At 36.8% G+C, this 23,406-nt stretch overlaps 1 protein-coding gene across 6 annotated transcripts in view; it reads right to left on the bottom strand.

The window, feature by feature from the left end:
* TANC2 (tetratricopeptide repeat, ankyrin repeat and coiled-coil containing 2) overlaps positions 1 to 23,406 on the bottom strand; it is a 369,078-nt gene that overhangs the window by 212,100 nt on the left and 133,572 nt on the right. For 4 of the 6 annotated variants that reach the window (XM_088829199.1, XM_055408159.2, XM_088829197.1 and 1 more), the window contains exon 4: positions 21,303 to 21,485. In XM_088829199.1, the coding sequence (XP_088685325.1) occupies positions 21,303 to 21,485 (183 nt within the window). The remainder of the gene's footprint in view (positions 1 to 21,302; positions 21,486 to 23,406) is intronic. The other 2 variants (XM_055408162.2, XM_055408163.2) reach the window with 1 other exon arrangement.

Genomic DNA, 23,406 nt, shown 5'->3' with positions numbered 1-23,406 from the left:
GAATGCTGTCAGTTAAATCTGCAAGTTGAAACCCTAGATACTGAAATAAATTGGATGGCTCTTACTTTAAGAAAACCTAGGATATGATATACAGATTCATCAAATCAACTGCAGAATTTCTAAAAACAAGGAGCTTCACTAGCAGATTTTAAATTAGACAATTTACAAACAAATACACTTACATATAATCTTTCAGGAATATATCCATTAGGCAAGGACACAAACATTAAAAAAAAAAATCACAGCATCTGCCAAGGAAGATTACTTTAAAATGAATAAATCTGTTATTAAAAATGCTATCTTTATTAAAAATATCCAAATCAGTCTTTGTTATTATTAATGAGAATCATGGTTTCAGAGACAATGGAATATAAAACCCTTTGTATATACACAATTATGAGGATAGATTAGTCAAAAAGGAGTATTAACTTACAATGTACAGTTACTAAATATAAATCTTAAAATTCATATTTTCTTACATGGAAATGGTTAAAATGTGAATCAATTTAACCTATTAATTACAGGTTTTCAAATAGAAGTAAAATATTACTACTAATGACAGTAAGTATAAGTGATTGTTACTTTCACTATCCTTTAATATATTAATTCTCCCCACTTAAAGGTTCTTAAACATTGGGCAAAGTCATACATATAGATTTACAGTAATTTAATCTAAAATAAAAGAAACCAGTTATGTCTTTGGAATCTATCTACTCTGAACAACATGTATTTAAGAAGAACAATTTAAGAAGATAAATAACTGAAAAAATAAGCCCAGATGATATGCTTTTTTCTTTTGTTAGGTGGCTGAAGATCAGTCTAAATATTCTAATTTTGAAAAATCAAGTTCCTACTTTTAGTATATTTCTAAGTTGTCATGGTTAGCTAAAGAACTAAAAAAAGAAAAGAAAAGCCAGAGATGAGCAGAGTCTTTTGATAAAATTTAATCCAATTTAAATCCAATTTCTCTTAAATGATAATTACCAAGTGGTCTAAAAATACAAGTCTGAATGGTAACTCTCTAATTCACCCCTCTCACCTGGGAAAACAGACAATATAAATCAACATAAATAACAAATAAGGTCAAGTTAAAAAAAAAAATCCTTAAACTATGCAAGATGATCCATCTGTAAGCACTCCAGTTAATAAAATAAGGAAGATTTGATGTACTAAGGAAATACACTTACAAAATTCTAGTTTTCCATACTTTTATTTTTAAAAATGTATTTACTTATAAGATACTGCAATAGGAAGTAGAAATCTATTCTGGAATCACAACCTAACAACAACAAAAAAAGACAACCTGACCTTCATATTTCATTAAAACACTGACTTAAACAGCTCTCCTTACAGTGAAGTATTTATTTTTAAAAATATAAAACTATTTTTAAAAGATTTATATATATATATACACAAACAAGTAAAAGAACACACAATTGAAAGTTAAATAGTGTGCCTAATGACATTTCTTAATGGCTTCCCTGAAAACTAAGTGTAAAATTCTCTTAGGCTGCGTTTCTTTTTCTACAAAGCTCAAAGTAGGCCTCACAGCTCAGAAACCCCTGTAACACACGAATTCCCTGTAACACACAAATACTCTACTCATCATACTCACAGGCTTTTAGTTTTTCTTCCTCATTAGTCAATACTATACAGTCTTTTCTCCTGAAAACCTGAAAGGCTTCTTTTTATTCACTGGTCATGCTGTTATCAGATCTGATACATCAGTAACGATCCACACTTTAATCTCCTCCAGCCAGCAATTCACACTGCCCAGAACTTACTGTGCGTTACAGGTGATACTTCTTCTAGCAGATGCTGGTTATGGTCCCAAAGCACAAGTGATGCTCCCAGAGGACCTTAGAACCCCTAACAGCATCACCTGCTTCTTCCTGTATCCAGAGGTTCAAGGTGGTATTTGTTTTGAACAGCTAATGATTTCAAGTAAGATTACATAGACGAGTTCTTTTCATTAGACTGCCTGATATAAGCGTATCCTTTCAGAATACTGCAGCAAATATAGACTGTAAGATTCTCTTAGGAAAAAAAATATCTTTACACAATTTTTCTCTGTGGCGCAGTTTACTTTATCCTTCGGTTAGAGCAAATTGCTGGAAGAACTGGTTCTTAGGTTTCTAATGGCGCAGTGTTAACATAGTGAATGATTCACGGATGTTCTTAACATTCAGGAGTAACACGGAAGGCTAGCAATGCAGCCCAGGTCCAGAGCTGATGAATGGTGCAGTGCTGCTGTTGTCATAGCAACCAAAGGGAAAAAAGCAGCACCATATAAGGAGCTGTGACATGGATTCTGGGAACAATTTATATTAAAGAGCTGTAAGCTCCTCATGCCTTAAAGCAATAAACTCCTTTCTTACTGATTCCTTCTTGGATCTTATTCGCCTGAATTCCTAAATCAGAACTATGTGAATATGTATTGCAAAATACAGTAACTAAATAGACACAAACAAAAAACTGCATATTGAGGTTTCTAAATAGATCAGTAATACCTTAGCAAGTGAATATGGGCCTGTAATACCTTTACATCTTATTGGGTTAAATGGTAAAATTAGACAGTGATAAATAAGGAACTAAAATGTGAGACAGCAGAAAATTTATTTTTAAATAGAGATGTTAAAAATCTGATTAAATGCCTTCCATTCAGATGGAGCATCCAGATACACCAAAATCGCAGAATCACCAGTTGACTAATATAGTAGCCATGCTTTCAATTTCAAAGAGAGGCATACTAGCCCCTGTATTCCTTATGGACAGAGAAAGGTGCAATAGACACTAACTGCCCTGAAAATGCTCACAACCTTCTCATGTGATCAAGGAAATTCCTATGTCAGTCACTGGTGAGAAAGGGTTAGTATCCCACTTCATGTTTCTGATGACCTTGCCCTGAGTCTGGAGAACTTTTCTCCTGTCACAGCTTCTCCTCACCTCTCTGGAATCCAGAGGAGTCCTGTTTCTTTCAGGGGATGGCAGAAGAGCTTTAAAAAAAAAAAAAAAACATGGAGAAGAAGGAGCTAGGGAAAGTGTCAATGCTTGGATTCAGCAGTGGTAATGGCACTCGGCAGTACTGGAGACAAAGTTCTGAACTGATTTGTTCAGAAAAAAAAAGCTTTCACTAGTCTTCTGAAGCGTGGTTCACTAGTACTACACATCTATTTTAGACAGGGCAATTCTACATGGAATTGTTCTGTATCATATCAATATGGGTTTCTTTCCCATCACCACATATTTAATGAAATGTTCAGGAACAAAGCAAAACAATTAGATAATTGTTTTATTATATTGTTCTCTTATGTGGGCAGCCTTACCACTGTAATAATAATTTTGGGATAATTATAATTTGTTAGTCATCGATTTATGGTGCATCACTCTCCATAAATGATGATAAGCTCAGTAAAATGTGAATAAAAGGACTGCAATGTAGTAGAAAGGACATGTACTTGGATAGTCTTCTGACTGTGTTTTGATAATGGTTCAGTTGCTTTCTAGATATAACCTTGGGTAAATCACTTAACTCCAACCCCCAAATTCTTTATCAGTAAAATGTGGGTAGGTAACAACATATTTTCTACTTTCTTCCTAAAGCTACTGTGGAAACAAAATAATGCAATGCAAAGGCTTGAAACTCTAAAAATCTATGTCATATTATTTTAAAATACCTAACTAAGCAAAATAGCAAAGATGAAAAGGAAAAATGGATTTCAATAGAACTCAACAGACATGAAAAATAGTCTAAAAGAGTAAATACTTAAAAAAAAAGAGTAAATACTTTTTCAGGCTAGTTTTTATGTTTGAATATTGGTGCCAACATATTGTACATATTTGCCGCAGGTGCTAATTCATTTGGGGCTTCCCACGTGGCTCAATAGTAAACAATCTGCCTGCGAATGAAGGAAATGTGGGTTCAATCCCTGGGTCAGGAAGATTCCACAGAAGAGGAAATGGCAACCCACTGCAGTATTCTTGCCTGGGAAATCCCATGGACAGAGGGACCTAGTGGGCTACAGTCCATGGGATCACAAAAGAGTTGGACATGACTTGGCAAATAAAAACAAAATTTCATTTTAGAATCATGATAAACAAAGATTCCATGGACTATTGTTAATGGTGTATTAAGATAACCATGTAATTCTACTGCCCCAACGTAACTTATAAACATTTTTAGAAAATAACTTGGAGATAAAGAAGTATAAGCAATCTCTATAGAATGGTAATACTAAAGACCATGCAAAATAAGAAACTTGTTTCAAATGATCTTCAATTACTTTTTCTCTCAGTTAACTAGGAAATTGTAAGGCAAACCTAAAAATGAGCATTTATGTGAGATATGAAGGCTTCCCTGGTGGCTCAAACAGTAAAGAATCTGCCTGCAATTCAGGGGTCCAGGTTCTATTCCTGGGTTGGAAAGATCCCCTGGAGAAGGAAATAGCAACCCACTCCAGTATTCTTGACTCAAGAATCCTATAGACAGAGGAGCCGGGCAGGCTACAGTTCACGGGGATCACAAAAAGTTGGACATTGAGCAACTAACACTAACAGGTAAGATTTGAAAATTTCATGGATAGCATACCTCTGTTCTCTGTTTCCCTGACAGGCTAATTTACCTAGTGTGGTGTTTTTTTTTTAAATCAAATTTTTTATTTTGCCTCAGTCGTTATTTTTAAGGGAAATCCTCTTTGTATCTTTTAAAATATCAATAATTCAGTAATTCAGAAAAAAGAGGGAAAGTTCCCTTCTCCCCCAAATCATGCTGAGCTGATCCACACATTAGATTCCAGAATACTTTTGGAAAAACTGCAAACCTGGGTAACAAATCATTTTTTCACTGATTTTCATTTTAATGTTGCTTATGCTCTGTAGGAGCTGATAGGGATAAGGACGTGGTTAAGATATTTTAAAAGACAAAGTACATAGGTTTTGCTTTTATTTTTTAAAATTAGGTTTAACTTAAGGGTAGGAAGAGATTTAAGAGACTAAGCTATTCCCCTGAGTACTAATTTTTAACTCCCTTATAATTAATTTAGGTAAATCATTCTAAACCTTACACAGAGTTTTATATTCTTTTTATTCTTTTTCCAATCATCTCCCTTTATAAGCTTTTGCCAAGGAGTAAACATCAGTGCTAAACCCTATAGTGCTTAAAGATAGGGTAATACTTATGAAGAGGAATATGTGAACTCTCTGTTGTCACAGAAGTAAGAAAGTATTCATACTGCTTATTATAGAAACTCAAGCCTTGGCTAAATTCTAATTTTGGTTTTTTTCTTTCCCAGGAATGGCTACTGCTCCAGATTAGGACTTCGACATCTAAGAGAAGACTGATGACTAACAGAGAAGAGAAAGGAAACATTCTTTAAAAATCATATAATGTGGCCTCTACCCATGAGCCAACTATTCATCTGGTGGTCAATAAAGGAGTTTTAAAAACTGGCAAGGTTGGACATAGTGAGAAGCAGTATTTCTGCTTAATGAATGCTATGAATGGTACTTAAGGGATTTCTGGGGATAACTTTTATTATTTACAGTTTTTACTTGATATGTTGACTTTATTACCTAACCCTTGAATAAAATTTCCTCAATGTGATCTCTAAATTACAATCCCAATATTTGAAAAAGATCATTAGCTGGCAGGTGGCTTTTTCAGAAAGTTTTTATAGATAAGTAGAACTAAAAGGGTGTACTTATCAATCTCCTTTCTCTCATTTTACTTAATTCACTAAGTAAATCTTGAATTTATGAAATTCACTAAATGATAATAGATGTACATATGGCCTAAAAAGTAGTCACTTTCAGAAGCCAGAAATACAGACTTTAACTAGAAAAGGAGGGAAAACATAGATTAACTAACTCTTATATATCAGAATATCACTCATGATGTTGTCTAAACAAAACAGATCACTCAGACACACAGATGATTCTCAAACGGCCGTATTTCTTATTTTTTAATATGCAGCCAATGACATGAAAGAATGAATGATCATGGGATAATGTATTTATGATAAAGAAAATGTCCTTTGAAACACTCTGCCCTCTGGTGTTTAAAATGTTCATCAAAGAGGGAGAATTCTGTCCTGCCACAAGTTGGACCATAAAGAAGGCTAAGCGCCAAAGAATTGATGCTTTTTAACTGTGGTGTTGGAGAGGACTCTTGAGAGTCCATTGGGCTTCCAGGAGATCAAACCAGTGAACTGTAAAGGAAATCAACCCTGAATATTCATTGGAAGGACTGATGCTGAAGCTTCAATACTTTGGCCACCTGATGTGGAGAGCTGACTCAGTGGAAAAGACCTGATTTCCTGCCTTTCATAAGGCAGGAAGAGAAGGAGATGAAGAGGATGAGATGGTTGGATGGCATCACTGACTCAATGGACATGAGTTTGAGCAAGCTCTGAGAGATGGTGAAGGACAGGGAAGCCTGGCGTGCCTCAGTCCATGGGGTCACAGACAGTGGGACACGACTGAGCCACTGAACAGCAACAATGTATTTATTATTCTTACAAGTGGAACACATCATTTAGGGCACATAATTTTCTATAATGAGAAAAAAAAACATGGTTTAGTATTATAATAAGTTCTGTTCTTATAAAATGAATATATCTTCTCTGCTAAGCTTTAAATGGGGCTTCTCAGGCAGTGCAGTGGTACAGAATCCACCTGCCAATGCAGGCGATGCAAGAAATGCAAGTTCAATCCCTTGGTCAGGAAGATCGGGAAATGGCAACCCACTCCAGTATTCTTGCCTGGAAAATTCCATGGACAGAAGAGTAGTCCACAGGGCTGCAAAGAGTCAAACACAACTGAGCACGCTGAGCACGCAAGCTTTCTATAATCCCCTGCTATAATTTACTTCCTGTCTGGAGAGTCACTGAGAGGATTTCTTCTGAATCATGGATATTTACTTTTTTGCCTTTCATGATACTTTGTGACTGAAGGGTATTACTAACAACCAATATTATTCAGTACTTACATTCATCTGACACGTTTTGAACTGCTCATATTGCAGAGCAGGTGGGCAGATAAGTAGGGAAAACAGGGACAATTAGGCTTAAAAATAGACTTCCTAGGATCTGTGCCAGAAAACTGTGGTAAGTTTTCTGGGGGAAATCACAAAGGAAGCTTAGACAATGAATTTTTTTTTTCTATAAACTTCACTACCATCTTTAAAAGTGATACTCAGTTCTGAGAAATACCACACATTAGCTCAAAAGAGTCTCAGAGATTATCAACCAAGTAATTGTCAACTTTTTCAACTGTCAGGATTCCTTTTGTTATTTTCCTCCACACAGACTTAAATTTTAAGAGATTTTATATACCAAAATTTTTATTTACTAATTCAAACAGATATAACAAACTATTAACTGGAGTTTCAAGTAAACATAAGCTGATCACAGAAAAGGTGATATAATTTCATCCAAAAAAAAATAAGCTAGCCACTATAACTTTATGACAAGTAAATGTACATTTTCTTTTACGCTCTTTCAAATATTGAGAATTACATCCAGGGCACAGTACTGAACGTAACAGGGTTTCATGGTAGTAACTGTGAAATCATACTTACAGGTTTGACACAGTAACTGCTTGGCACATAGAGAAATTTATCTATACAAACATCTCTGTATTGGGTCACCACTCTAATAGGAATGCTGGAAAAAGTCAACTCTATACTTTAGATTTTAGGCAAGTAGATTTCCAAATAAAAAGCACAGAAAGGAAGTTGTGAGCCAATGGTAAGTAATTCTAACAGAGAAGCCAGCTTGAGAGTATAGATTAAAAATTAAAAAGGAATTTACACAACCACAAACGTACAAAATATTACAAAGAAACATGGGCATATCATGAATTCTCTGATAAATACAGATTTGTGTCCAGAATAAAAACATACAAAGAGAGAAGGACATAATCAAAGATGAAGAGTGAAAAACCCTCTAATTATATTGTTAAGTAAGAATAGAGCCCCTAACGAGACAAGCTATGTTTTTAAGATAGCACACACACACAAAAAGCTCTGCATATTTTTAGAATAAAAACATGAGAATAATAAATAATAATAATAAATAACATAAATAAACATGAGAAGGCCAGATCCAGTGTATGGGAAAGATAATAAATGTAATGATATTGTTCTAAGCTTCCATTTACGAATCAATTAGCTGTACTTAACCATACATATTCGGAGAAGGCAATGGCAAGCCACTCCAGTCCTCTTGCCTAGAAAATCCCAGGGACGGAGGAGCCTGGTAGGCTGCAGTCCATGGGGTCACTAAGAGTCAGGCACGACTGAGTGACTTCACTTTTCACTTTCACACATTGGAGAAGGAAATGGCAACCCACTCCAGTGTTCTTGCCTGGAGAATCCCAGGGATGGGTGAGCCTAGTGGGCTGCCATCTATGGGGTCGCACAGAGTCAGACATGACTGAAGCGACTTAGCAGCAGCAGCAGCAGCAACCATACATATTATCTTATTTAATCCATACAACACCCTGTGAGGCATAAATAATAATAATGATAGCATTATAATACAGATTAGAAAACATGCTCAGAAGACTTAAGTGGCTTGAGCAAGGTCATACAGCTAGTAAGTGGCAAAGCCAGGGCTTGAACCCTGTATAACAAGTATTAACTGACTGCAGAGTTTGTCATGCTTAACATCCTGCCTCTAAGCAAGAGATAGAACAATTACTCACTCCTTATTCTGCTTTAATCTTCTCCATTAATCATATTTAAACTAAAAAGGGTAAAATAAACATTGTTAAGAAGTCACTGAAGTCCAAGAAATGAGTTTGAAAACATATACCTGAAATCCAAGACCACACAATTTACATTTGAATTCTAAAAAAACTTGAAGACAGAAGGTGAAACTACTAATAGAAATCTCTGTAAACCCACGCAGGAAATTAGGACTATAGGACTAGAAAGTGAGAAAATAGAAATATCATAATAGCTTCTACAAAATCTTAAAAGGAAAAACGTTCACTGAGAGTCAATAAAGGGTCACAAAGGAAAGTAATTCTGAAATTATCTCATGTCCATTTTGATATAATTGTCAGTCTAGAAGATAAAGAAAGTAACAAAGATGCAACACCACCTTAATACTGGATAGGTCTTAAACAAAGTCTCTTAATCTAGAGAAAGAAGATATGAAAATGGCTTTCCAGGATATAAAGGACTGCCATGTGAAAGAGGAAGTTCATTTATGTCATAAATGAACAGAAGTACTACATGGAAACAATAGAGGATATCTGCACATATATAAATTGGGGCTTTCCGGGTAGCTCAGACAGTAAAGAATCTGCCTGCAATGCAGGAGACCTGGGTTTGATCCCTGGGTCAGGAAGATCTCCTGGAGAAGGGAATGGCAATCCACTCCAGTATCCTTGCCTAGAGAATTTCATGGAAGAGGAGCCTGACAGGCTACAGTCCATGGGGTTGCAAAGAGCTGGACATGACTAAGCGACTACACTTTCACTTTTAAATAGAAAATTGATGATTAAAACTATTCAACAAAAGAACAGGCTAAGGACAAAGCAGAAAGCTTGCCATTACTGAAAGTTTTGACATAGAAGCCACTGACTATCCACTTAGACTGCCATGAAAATTAAATCTGCTCACTATGTAAAGCATTTCATACTGTCTGGAACACAGAAACAGCTCAATAAACATTATCTATTATTACTATTACCTAAAAGTTTAGTAAAACTGCAAAATCATCTGGACCTGCTGATTCTTAGTGTTCTTTGATTTCTCTGGTTACTGGGCTAATCATATTTTTGTTTACTTGAGTCAGTTTTACAGTCTGTTTTCTTCCATTTATCTAGTTTTTATGTGGTCCTACTATAATATAAACCTGTATACTATATATTCTAACAAAGAACATTATTATCAGTGGCTATTTCACTTCTTGCTCTATGTGCCCTATGAGTTATTTAACTCGTCTCTCTCCTCTTTTCCACTATGATGGAAAATTATACTGGTCAAAAGAATTTTCTACTCTCTTAAGCTTTTCAATGAACTTGTTTGCAGCTTCACTGATCAAGAATTTTATTCTGTATTTTACTTGTATTCATTTCTGCTTTTAATTTTTTTCTGATTACTTCTTTTATGTTTACTTATGCTTCTTCTGTCTCCTTGAATTAAATGAATAGTAAATTCACTTTCAATATTTCTTGTTTTCTAATAAAAGCACTCAAACATACACACACACATATATGCACACTGGGAAAAAGAAAACCCATTAATATATGATAAACTCTGCGGTGAAGAGGCATCTGGTTCCTCCAGGGCAACTGTGATAGAGGTTGTCATGTTGTTCCTTTCGGACTGTAGTGTGGTGAAGTTTCTGACTGCAGTCAGGCGTTCTTGAGAGATTCTGAAAACCATCATAAACCTTTACTAAAAGTCTTTGTTTAGACTAGCCAAGGTGACTCAGTTTTCTATGATCAAAGTCAGAACCAAACAACTAATAATGCTAAGACAGAAAAAGAAAGTAGCGACTTAGCTCATCTGCTTACCAGTTAAATAGTACATCAAAGAAAAGAACACATCTCAGGAATCTTTTTTTTTGAACACAGATGAAGGCTAATAATAACCGTTTCACAGGAAAATTATAAAAACATCTAGCTGGGAATTATCCTTATCTGTAGTATACGATGTAGTTTTCCTAGGAAGACATTATTTTCTTTTAGAAAATATTGATTTTCAAACAAAAAAGAATACATTGTAAGAGGCAATGACCATTTAGAGAGATACAAGGAAATGGGAAACCGAGCACACATTTATAAAGGACGACTTCCCATAGGTAAATACTGACAAGAGATCTATTGAAAAATACTATCATGGCTTCTTACAATTTTACATATACTTGGCTAAGTCAACTTTGACCCTAAAATGTTTGAGTAATTGAGTCCAGGGGTTCCTTTTCATTGCTGATCCTCACCAGAGGATTTGGCCCTTTCTCCATAAAGGGACATTTTGTCATTTTTGCAAACTTCACCTAGTAGTGGTTGAACAGAAAGGAAGACAGAACAACTGTATTTCAGTGGAATTTACACAGCAATACTACAACTACCTTACATAATTCCACTATAAATAATAGCATAAATAATGCTTTTATTCTGTATGAGTAACTTCCATTCAAATATGCAAAAATTAGTAGAAAAGTATTTGCTATATATTAATACAAACTTCTACCTTATGTTTCTATAAAAATCTAAAGAGCAAATTTAATTATGTTGCAAATCCAGTATGTGCAAACACCAAATAAAGAACTCTGTTGGATAATGTATATTGTCATTTAGGTATTCAAAATATATATGCTGACAGAGACTCTCTCCTTAACTAAAATGTAATCAGGATGCTCTGAGTCCTCTACCTACCTACCTATCTACCTGCTGCTCAGTTGCTAAGTCATGTCTGACTCTCTGCAGCACCATGGACTGTAGCCCGCCAGGCTCCTTTGCCCATGGGATTTCCCAGGCAAGAACACTGGAGTGAGTTGCCATTTCCTTCTCCAGTGGATATTCCCAATCCAGGGATCAATCCCTTGTCTCCAGCTTGGCATATGGATTCTTTACCACTGAGCCATCAGCAGGTAGCCACCTATCTACCTACTGACCATTTTTAAAGTGACACTACATTTACAGTTATTACAGAATACTGGCTATATTCCCTGTGTTGTACAATACACCCTTGTAGCCAATCCCTATTGTTTGATGTCAAACCCAATTATCACACTTGATATCTAATTACCCAGATGTTCAGCCAAAGTTCCCCTGCCCTTGATTTCTCCTCTTAGGAATTTTTCATCCACTGCCACCCTGCCCAACTTGCTCTTTGGTTATAACTCCCTGGTTATAACCTAGTTATTTACTCTTATGCTATAGTAGCATAAGTGCACTGAGATAAATCAGAATACAGAGACTAACATGATCTCCAGGCTCTTTATATTTCCAAAGTGGCTTTTCAATAATTTTCTCAAACTATGTTTTCATGTTATCCCAGGCACAAAATTAAAAGTAACACTTATCAATGCTTATTATATGCTAGCTAGGTTGTATGTTTAAGAAATGTTAATCTTCATAGCAACCCTGTTATTTTTTTCTAATAAAATTTTCTAATGTACACCTTGAATTTCAGTGGTTCTAAAAATTGTAAGACAATTATTTCTTTGCAAAGAACATAAGTACACTACAATGTATCAAACTATGTAGCCTAACTATATAGGCTCTTTTTAATGTCAAGATAGCTTTAAGCAATTTTCCCAGGATGTCTCAGAAACAAGTTAATAATTTCATTTTACAAATAATGAAAACAATATTTTGGCCTTAGCTAGCATTTAAAATAACTAGGATGCAGCATGATTGTACTGGATATTGTGAATTATTTACCATCTAATTGGACTGCCACATGTTCATTACAACCTATTGGTAGCAAATACTTTAAAAATCAGGTCAAAAAATCTTTTCCCAGAGGCTCGATACTAATCCATTTGACATCAGTATCTTTTTTGTTTTTTGACATCAGTATTCTAAGGTTAAATCCCTACAACAGGAGAGGGACTTACTTAAGGCAATTAAATAAATTACCTGAAGGTCATGTTTCAGAATTCATATTTGACAGCTGATAGAAATCTATTTTATTATTTATTTCACCCAATCTATTTTAAAATTTAATAATGATCATTATTAACATTTACTGGACTGCTTATTCTATGCCAGACACTGTCTCACCAGCTTTACACAAATCAACCCATCCAATTCTCTTAACAGTCCTATGAGGTAAATACTATTTTAATCCTTATTTTAGAAACAAGGAAACTAAAGTATAGAGACTTGAAGCAACTTTGCACAAGCTGACACAATTAGGAAAGGGCAGTCAGGATCCATTTTGTTATACTGCCTCTTGAGAATGGGTTTTACACACAGAAACAGAAACATTACAGAAGGGCATACAACAAAATTCATGTCTTGCTCCTCCTGCTTCTGAGTTCAAAATATCATTTCTCCATCTCACCACCAAATGAACGCGTGTGTGATACGTGTATGTTTGCATATCATTTAAAAACATAAATAGATGACTATTACTGATAAATAGACTGTCTTTTTTTTTTACTACATAATATTACATATACACACACATAATTTTTAAGTTTGTTCAATTTATTTATAAAATAAACTCACAGCAATAAAATTGTTGGGTCAAAGATGATGAGCTTTACAATTCTGACACCTATTTCAAACTGTCCTACGAAAACAGTGTGTCAATTTACAGCTCTACTAACAGTACGAATACTCAAAATTTAACTTTTACTAAACTCAGGCTTCAGCAATATGTGAACCGTGAACTCCCAGATGGTCAAGCCAACAGAGATCAAATTGCCAACATCCACTGGATCATGGAGAAAGCAAGAGAGTTCCAGAAAAACATCTATTTCTGCTTCATTGACTATGCCAAAGCCTTTGACTGTGTGGATCACAATAAACTGCGGAAAATTCTAAAAGAAATGGGAATACCAGACCACCTGACCTGCCTCTTGAGAAACCTGTATGCAGGTCAGGAAGCAACAGTCAGAACTGTACATGGAACAACAGACTGGTTCCACATAGGAAAAGGAGTACGTCAAGGTTGTATATTGTCACCCTGCTTATTTAACTTCTATGCAGAGTACATTATGAGGAACGCTGGGCTGGAAGAAGCACAAGCTGGAATCAAGATTGCCGGGAGAAATATCAATAACCTCAGATATGCAGATGACACTACCCTTATGGCAGAAAGTGAAGAGGAACTCAAAAGCCTCTTGATGAAAGTGAAAGAGGAGAGTGAAAAGGTTGGCTTGAAACTCAACATTCAGAAAACAAAGACCATGACATCTGGTCCCATCACTTCATGGGAAATAGATGGGGTAACAGTGGAAACTGTGTCAGACTTTATTTTTTTTGGGCTCCAAAATCACTGCAGATGCTGATTGCAGCCATGAAATTAAAAGACATTTACTCCTTGGAAGGAAAGTTATGACCAACCTTGATAGTATATTAAAAAGCAGAGACATTACTTTGCAACAAAGGTCCGTCTAGTCAAGGCTATGGTTTTTCCCGTGGTCATGTATGGATGTGAGAGTTGGACTGTGAAGAAAGCTGAGCACCAAAGAATTGATGCTTTTGAACTGTGGTGCTGGAGAAGACTCTTGAGAGTCCCTTGGACTGCAAGGAGATCCAACCAGTCCATTCTAAAGGAGATCAATCCTGGGTGTTCATTGGAAGGACTGATGCTAAAGCTGAAACTCCAATACTTTGGCCACCTCATGCGATGAGTTGACTCACTGGAAAAGACTCTGATGCTGGGAGGGGTTGGGGGCAGGAGGAGAAGGGGACGACGGAGAATGAGATGGCTGGATGGCATCACTGACTGTGGACATGAGTTTGAGTGTACTCCGGGATTTGGTGATGGACAGGGAGGCCTGGTGTGCTGTGATTCATGGGGTTGCAAAGAGTCGGACACGACTGAGCGACTGAACTGAACTGAAACTCAGAGTGTAAATTCATTAAGTGTTGATGAATAAACTACTGGCACTCCCAATTTCTACATTTTAAGAGGCACCCTGAGGGACTTTATGATATTATGAACAAAAACATCTTGGAAAGATCACTGAATGAGAAGCTAGAGAACAGTGGCAATTCTCTTACCACAGTTAACTAGGGCCAATGGTGTGTCTCTGCACTTTCTCTTCCATCTCCCCCCAAAGCAAAGCAAAAAGCCAAATGAACCCTGAGGCATGACCAAGTTCCAGGTCTTCTAATTTCCCTATATTGCTTAAAACATGGCTATGTCTTATTACTTTATTTTTTTAACAAAAAGTCTTAACTGATATATCAGATGCCTTGGGTAAAGTCTCAGTTCAGTTCAGTTCAGTCGCTCAGTCGTGTCCGACTCTCCGCGACCCCATGAATCACAGCACGCCAGGCCTCCCTGTCCATCACCAAATCCCGGAGTACACTCAAACTCATGTCCACAGAGTCGGTGATGCCATCCAGCCATCTCATTCTCCGTCGTCCCCTTCTCCTCCCACCCCCAACCTTTCCCAGAATCAGAGTCTTTTCCAGTGAGTCAACTCGTCGCATGAGGTGGCCAAAGTATTGGAGTTTCAGCTTCAGCATCAGTCCTTCCAATGAACATCCAGGATTGATCTCCTTTAGAATGGACTGGTTGGATCTCCTTGCAGTATAAGGGACTCTCAGGAGTCTTCTCCAACACCACAGTTCAAAAGCATCGATTCTTCGGCGATCAGCTTTCTTCACAGTCCAACTCTCACATCCGTACATGACCATGGGAAAAACCATTGCCTTGACTAGACGGACCTTGGTTGGCAAAGTAATGTCTCTGCTTTTTAATATGCTATCAAGGTTGGTCATAACTTTCCTTCCAAGGAGCAAGCGTCTTTTAATTTCATGGCTGCAATCAGCATCTGCAGTGATTTTGGAGCCCCAAAAAATAAAGTCTGACACTGTTTCCACTGTTTTTCCATCCATTTCCCATGAAGTGATGGGACCAGATGTCATGGTCTTTGTTTTCTGAATGTTGAGCTTCAAGCCAACCTTTTCACTCTCCTCTTTCACTTTCATCAAGAGGCTTTTGAGTTCCTCTTCACTTTCTGCCATAAGGGTAGTGTCATCTGCATATCTGAGGTTATTGATATTTCTCCCAGCAATCGTGATTCCAGCTTGTGCTTCTTCCAGCCCAGCGTTCCTCATGATGGATGTACTCTGCATATAAGTTAAATAAGCAAGGTGACAATATACAGCCTTGACGTACTCCTTTTCCTATTTGGAACCAGTCTGTTGTTCCATGTACAGTTCTGACTGTTGCTTCCTGACCTGCATACAGGTTTCTCAAGAGGCAGGTCAGGTGGTCTGGGATTCCCATCTCTTTCAGAATGTTCCACAGTTTATTGTGATCCACAGAGTCAAAGGCTTTGGCATAGTCAATGAAGCAGAAATAGATGCTCTTCTGGAACTCTCTTGCTTTCTCCATGATCCAGCGGATGTTGGCAATTTGATCTCTGGTGCCTCTGCCTTTTCTAAAACCTGCTTGAACATCTGGGAGTCACGGTTTACATACTGCTGAAGCCTGGCTTGGAGAATCTTGAGCATGACTTTACTAGCGTGTGAGATGAGTGCAATTGTGCTGTAGTTTGAGCATTCTTTGGCATTGCCTTTCTTTGGGATTGGAATGAAGACTGACCTCTTCCAGTCCTGTGGCCACTGCTGAGTTTTACAAATCTGCTGGCATATTTTTTTAACAAAAAGTCTTAACTGATATATCAGATGCCTTGGGTAAAGTCTATAAACCTCAATTTTTTCACTGGTAAAATGAACGTCATTTGAAGTTTAAAGGCTAAGGTATTAATTCTGGCTTTGATCTCTTCTTCAGTTTAGTTGCTCAGTCGTGTCCGACTCTTTGCGACCCCATGAATCACAGCACACCAGGCCTCCCTGTCCATCACCAACTCCCGGAGTTCACTCAAACTCATGTCCATCGAGTTGGTGATGCCATCCAGCCATCTCATTCTCTGTCGTCCCCTTCTCCTCCTGCCCCCAACCCCTCCCAGCATCAGAGTCTTTTCCAGTGAGTCAACTCATCGCATGAGGTGGCCAAAGTATTGGAGTTTCAGCTTTAGCATCAGTCCTTCCAATGAACACCCAGGATTGATCTCCTTTAGAATGGACTGGTTGGATCTCCTTGCAGTCCAAGGGACTCTCAAGAGTCTTCTCCAGCACCACAGTTCAAAAGCATCAATTCTTTGGTGCTCAGCTTTCTTCACAGTCCAACTCTCACATCCATACATGACCACGGGAAAAACCATAGCCTTGACTATACGGACCTTGGTTGGCAAAGTAATGTCTCTGCTTTTTAATATGCTATCTAGGTTGGTCATAACTTTCCTTCCAAGGAGCTAGTGTCTTTTAATTTCATGGCTGCAATCAGCATCTGCAGTGATTTTGGAGCCCAAAAAAATAAAGTCTGACACTGTTTCCACTGTTTCCCCATCCTATCTCTTCTTAGTTGTATTATTTTGAGTAAGACATTTTACCTTTCAAAGGCTTCATTTATTCATGTGTAAAATGGAGATACATGTGAAGAATATGTGTTTATATGGTATGTCATACAACAGCCACTCAAATGAGAATTGTTATCATTATTATTACTACTCATTAAAAAGTATAATTTTTAAAACATGACAAATTTTAAAGTCCCAAATTGGTATCTAATGTTCAATAGTTTTTAAAAACTTCTCACCAAATTTAAACAGATTTTGTCAACAAAAACTGCTCACACATTCTGAGCATTTAGATCAAAGACAAAAGGAGAAGGGGACAGCAGAGGATGAGATGGTTAGATAGTATCACTGACTCAATGGACATGAGTTTGAGCAAACTCTGGGAAACAGCCAAGGACAGAGAAGCCTGGTGTTCTGCAGTCCCTGAGGTCACAAAGAGTCTGACACCACTTAGCAACAACAACAAACACATGTATTTATGCATGTATTAAGCAACTGGCAACCATCAATGGACAGGTCTGACTATCCATGAGGTAGGAGGGATCGTTAACTCCACTTTGTAGATGAAGAAACAGAAGCAGGGAGTAGTTAAGTGACTTTCTCAGAGCTGCGATACAGACACAAGTAGCATGACCACAGAGCCCATTCCTCTCTTAACCACTTTTACTGTAACCTGTTTTTGTACTGAATAGAGCTATATATAAACATATATATATATATATACACACTAACTATAAATACACACACACACATATACTTAGTTTTCAAGCTCTGAATTACATCTCTTTATTCTTGAGCAGGCCTTTCCCCATTCTTACTCCTGTGAGACTAAACATAAGTCAAAGTATTTGGAAATAGATCTTCATATACAACTGTGTGAAGGACTAAGACGAACATGTTGAAAGTACAAAGGTTATAAAAAAACAGTAATAGGAAAATGTTACTCTGTTATGCTTTACTTGATAAAACAAACAAAAAGAAATATTGTCTTCCAATACTCTATCAACTTGTTAGAAGGTAAAGACTTGTTAAAGGCCTGGAAAACACACCCATGGTTAACGAATGTGGGATTCTCTAGACCAGGGGTCCCCAACCTCCGAGATCTAAGGCCCGATGATCTGAGGTAGACCTGATGTAATAACAATAGAAATAAGGTGCACAATCAATATAATGCACTTGAATCATCCATAAACCAACCCCCTCAACCTGGTCTGTGGAAAACTTGTCTTCCATGAAACCAATGCCAAAGAGGTTGTGGACCACTGCTCTAGACCCTCACAGGCCACTCATAACACGTGCCATCAAGTTCTGATAAACAGGTAAATCAGATCATATTATTTCCCATTCCAGCTCCGCTAAAAATCCTACAGAGTAGGTTCCCTATCATGATCACAAAAAACTCTGGCTTCTGCCCATGTCTTCACCTATTTGATACACCCCTCTCCTCTGACTTATGCTGCTGAGGTCACACCGCCTTCTCTCTAATTCTTCAGCTCACCAGCACTGATTTCTGCTTTAGGACTTCTGTTCTGGTTGTTCCCTCTGCCTGGAAGGCTCTGACCCCAGACCGCCCATGACTGGCTTCTTTTTGTCATTCAGCATGTGTGCGTGCTAAGTAGCTTCTGTCATGTCTGACTCTTTGAGACCATGTGGACTGTAGCCAGGCTCCTCTGTCCATGGGATTCTCCAGGCAAGAATACTGGAGTGGGTTGCCATGCCCTCCTCCAGAGAATCTTCCAGACCCAGATATTGAACATGGGGCTCCTGCACTGCAGGCACATTCTTTATCAGTGAGCCTCAGTTTAAACATCTCCTCCTCTGATTCTCCCCAATCACTCCACAGAGAGAAACCTACCTCTACCCGACTCTTTCTCGCTCCCTTTTCCTACTTTATTACCCTTACAGTACTTGCTACTATCTAAAATTATTTATTTATTGGTTATATGTTTATTATAGCTCCCTCACAACTGGAATATAAACATCTTTGAAGGCAGGGGCTCTTCAAGTGTCTTTTCCTGCACTCTGTTTACTGTATCTAGAGCAGTGCCTGATACAGTAGGTCCTAAACAAATATTTGTTTAATGATAAGTAAGGAGCACAGAAAAACGAGCAAACTACCTTGATGGTAGCAGAGACAGGGGACTAAATATTAGATAAAGTCAGAAAGAAAACAGAAAAAGATAACTATTCTGGCCCTATTCATTCAGTTTGGTTGTAATATGAATATAAGCAAGATAAGGTAGCTGGAAGTTAAATGAATGGAAATGGATAAATTAATAAGTGTAGCCCTAATGGTCATATTCAATTAATGTATTTTGTTAAGAACAATTCTCTGGAGGACATTCCCTTATGGTCAGCTAATCTTTTTCCATTCAATGTTCTTTTTACTTATTTATACCAATATATAATTAGGAAAGGAAAGATAATGGATGAGTAATCTACTAAATAATATTTTTAATTTAAATTCCAAAGTAATTTCATTCTGGGTTAAACCAGAAGATTTTTATCATCCAATTCACTTGGCAGAAAATTTGCCACAGAAAAGTTTTCATGGCATCCTCTTTCAGGAGATAGAGTTCTTTTGTTCAGATATTTTAAAATGCATCTTCAAACGTTAAACTCTGAGGGCTTTGAAAATCTCTTCAGTGAATAAAACAAAATTATCTGAGAGGATACTTACCTTTCAAGCACTGTAATACTAAACCTGAATAGTTCATATATGTAATTAACCAAGTATACTTATTGCTGCTTCCCTGTACCACTTCTCTGTTTTCAGGCATGTTGTTGACTTTGTTGTTATATGTACTTATCTTCTGGGTTACCTAAAGGTTGTCTATTTAAGCTGAAGTGCAAACTGGGGTAGTCAAATGGGACAGGAAAGTGGTATCTCTAAAATCTTGGGCAATACAGCTAAGTTCTATAGGGAAACAATTTTTCTTGCTATTTCTTCCCATATGTGTGGTAAAATGAAGCACATCACTTGGCAGCCATCAGATTTGGTTATTTGCATTTTCAGTAATCAATAATACCTTAAACTGTAAGAAAAAGGGGAAATCTCTAAGCATCGAAATTTTTATTCACGATCAATTACATATAATTTTCCTATTTTTAGATAACAGAAGGAATAAGTACTTTAGTAAAATTCTATTAAGCTATTTTATTGATTTTTATCTAATCCAAGAATCAAAACAGACTTTGAGTCAGTCATTTGAAGATGCCTAAAACAAAAATAAACAATATAAGAGCATAACTTATGCTCTGCAGGTCTACAGAATAAATACTATCATTTTAATGAAAATTATAAACACTGTAATACCAGTTTTATTCAAAATAAACAGGAAGAGTATGAAAATCTCATTTCTCCCCATCATTTTATTTTCTTTTGAACTGTTGTTTCATAATCAACTCTATTGTCTAACTCAATGACAGACACATAGGAGGAAGTCAATATATCCTTTGGGAATGACTTCATTTCTTGCCTCCTTACACTCATAATCCATTCAATGCCAGTCAACTTACTGATACTGGATATAAACTAATAATGTTAAATCTAACAAAATGACCCAGGCATACGTACTTTTGCACATAAGTATCATTTAACATATTAAATCTTCTTTCCTGAAAAAGCTTTAAGAGATAAAAGTTCATTTAATAAAGACACAGTTTGATACCTAACAACTTGATCTGACTGTAAAATACATACTGTGAGATCATGTTAAACACAACCTATACTATAGTGAATATTTTAAGAAGTTGGAGAGGTAAACATGGAGAGTACCATGGAGAGGTAAACATCTAAATTAGCTGTCAAAAATAAGTATGAAAAATACAAATCAAGATTTCAAACAAAAAACATGTACCCTTACTGAACTATGAAGCTTTCATTATTCTAAAATTACAGTATCTCCATCTGGTAATCTGACATGAACAAGCTGATAAATGCAATCAGAACAACAGTATATTCTCGAAAAACCGGAAATTTCCTGAAAGCCTGGAAAAATATGTCCACAACAGATGGATCATTTAGAAAATAAATACATCAATCTGTCAAACGGAGCACTATTCTAATTTCCTAAATTAAAATCAGTGGGAGCTCTACTTTCCAAGAGTCTGTAACATTAGAAAGGCCAAAGAGGAAAAACCTAGAGATGCACATAAACATATTTACTATGATCTAGAGTGCATACTGTTAGGTTTCCTGATAAACATACTCAATGTAGGTAAAGTCCTTACCAGTTAACTTCTTCACAGGTTGGAGCCGAACACTGATAGACTGATGTGTGAGTAAGGGGGAGGATGGAAGAGAGCGAGACATGCCCTCCATAATCCGAATGTGCTGCATACCTTCACTCACGGGAAGTGGTGGGACGGCGTAGTCTGGCTCAAAAGCACAGTCACTTTCTGTGGAGATGCCACCTGTGAAACAGGAGAAGACAGGACAAAAGAGCTGGTGAGAAGAGGTTCATCTCCTAAAATTCTTCTCTATTAAAACTGACCTTTCTGGATAACTCAGCATGGTGTATACTGATACTGATTCTTCACTCTGAAAAAAGACAAAAAGGTATTTCCAACACAGTCGTTCATTTCTCCATTACTGGGTACTTACTTTGAGGTCTAGCACTAAGAAACTGAACAAGAATAAGATAGGATTCCTCCTTGTAAGGGTTCACTGTTTTATGAGCAATGTAGTCATATAAACAATAATTACAGGGGACGTCCCTGGTGGTCGAGTGGTTGGGACTTCACCTCCAATGCAGGGGGTGGGGTGCAGGTTCAATCCCTGGTTAGGGAGCTGGGGTCTCACATGCCTCATGGCCAAAAAAACAGAACATAAAACAGAAGCAATATCATGGCAAATTCAATGGGGACTTTGAAAATGGTCCACATCAAAAAATATCTTTAAAAAATAATAATTATAGTACAATACAACAAGTGTTATAATTAGAACAAAGATCTTCAATTGTCCCTGATAAGACCAACATGAAAAAAGATATTCACCTGCTCGACAACGCAATCTGTGCAATTCCTGATAGGATCGTTGTAACTATTTCTTATTCTCTTTCTCCAAGAATGCACATGAAAATACAAGTGGGTAAGACTAACATATGGTGAATTTTGAATCTGCTCAAACATTTGAAAAAAGAGTAAATGATATGTTGTTTACTTCCACGGATATGCTGTTGGCTTCTACTTCTGGTAATGGCAGATTACACACTTCAGACCAATTTTGCCCTAAGAAAACTACAACTGTACATGTTTTAAAAATCTTCCTAAAGGCACTGGAGAGTTAACAGCATGATGAAGAATTACAAGAAGACTGAGACCTGGTGGGGTCACTTTTCATTTAGTGGTATCTGAAAGGCTAAGAAATCACTGACAGTTTTACAAAGCTGGGAGGACAAGCTGGGAGAACCAAGTTTCTAAGAGGGACTTTGTCTGGAACCCCAAAGGGCTACATTCGAGGAGTGAAAACTAGACTGGCCTTTATAGGACTAAAGCTCAGCTCCAAATGTGTACCAACAAAATTTAATCAAGGCAATCTCAGATTGCTTGTGCCTGCCAGAAACAAACATAAATCTTCTCAGAGGAAGATAACATCATCATAGGTCTCAGATTATTTCCACCATTTTCATAAATAGTATCTGACCCTTAACTAATAATAACAAAGAAGCATAACATGAAAAAAGCAAGTCAGAAAGACTATGCAAAATAAACAGTCTCAGAGGGAACACAGAACAATAAGGAACAGAATTTAAAGTAGTATGCTTAATATCAAACAGGGTAAAATACTTAGGAATGTATTTAACCAAGGTAAAAGATCTGTACATTGAGAACTATAAGATACTGATGAAATTGAAGACATAAATAAATGGAAAGATTTCCTGTGTTAATGGACTGTAATAATTATTAAAATGTTCTTACTACCCAAACTAATCTACAGACCCAACGTAATCTCTATAAAAATTCCAATGACATTTTTTCACACAAATAGAAAAAAAAACAACAATCCTAAAATTCCTTCACAATCTTTCACAAAAGCTCTAAACAGCTAATGTAATCAAGTAATATTGAGCCAGAAGAACAAAGCTGACATTTCCTCATTTCAAATTATATTACAAAGCAGTAGTAAAACAGTTTGGTACTAGCATAAAAACAGACACATAGATCAATGGAAGAGAACAGAGAATCTAGAAATAAACCCATGCATATGCGGTCAACGAATCTTTGACAGGGCACCAAGAATACACAATGGGGAAAGGACAGTCTCTTCAATAAACAGTATTGGAAAAACAGCATAATCACATGCAAAAAGTGAAACTGGATCCTTGTCTGAGCC

This window comes from Moschus berezovskii, chromosome 20 (assembly GCF_049115385.1).
Source record: "Moschus berezovskii isolate FMDL1 chromosome 20, NW_MosBer_1.0, whole genome shotgun sequence".
NCBI lineage: Eukaryota > Metazoa > Chordata > Mammalia > Artiodactyla > Moschidae > Moschus > Moschus berezovskii.
The sequence above is the reverse complement of the archived record's forward strand: the minus strand, read 5'-3'. Positions and strand labels throughout refer to the sequence as shown.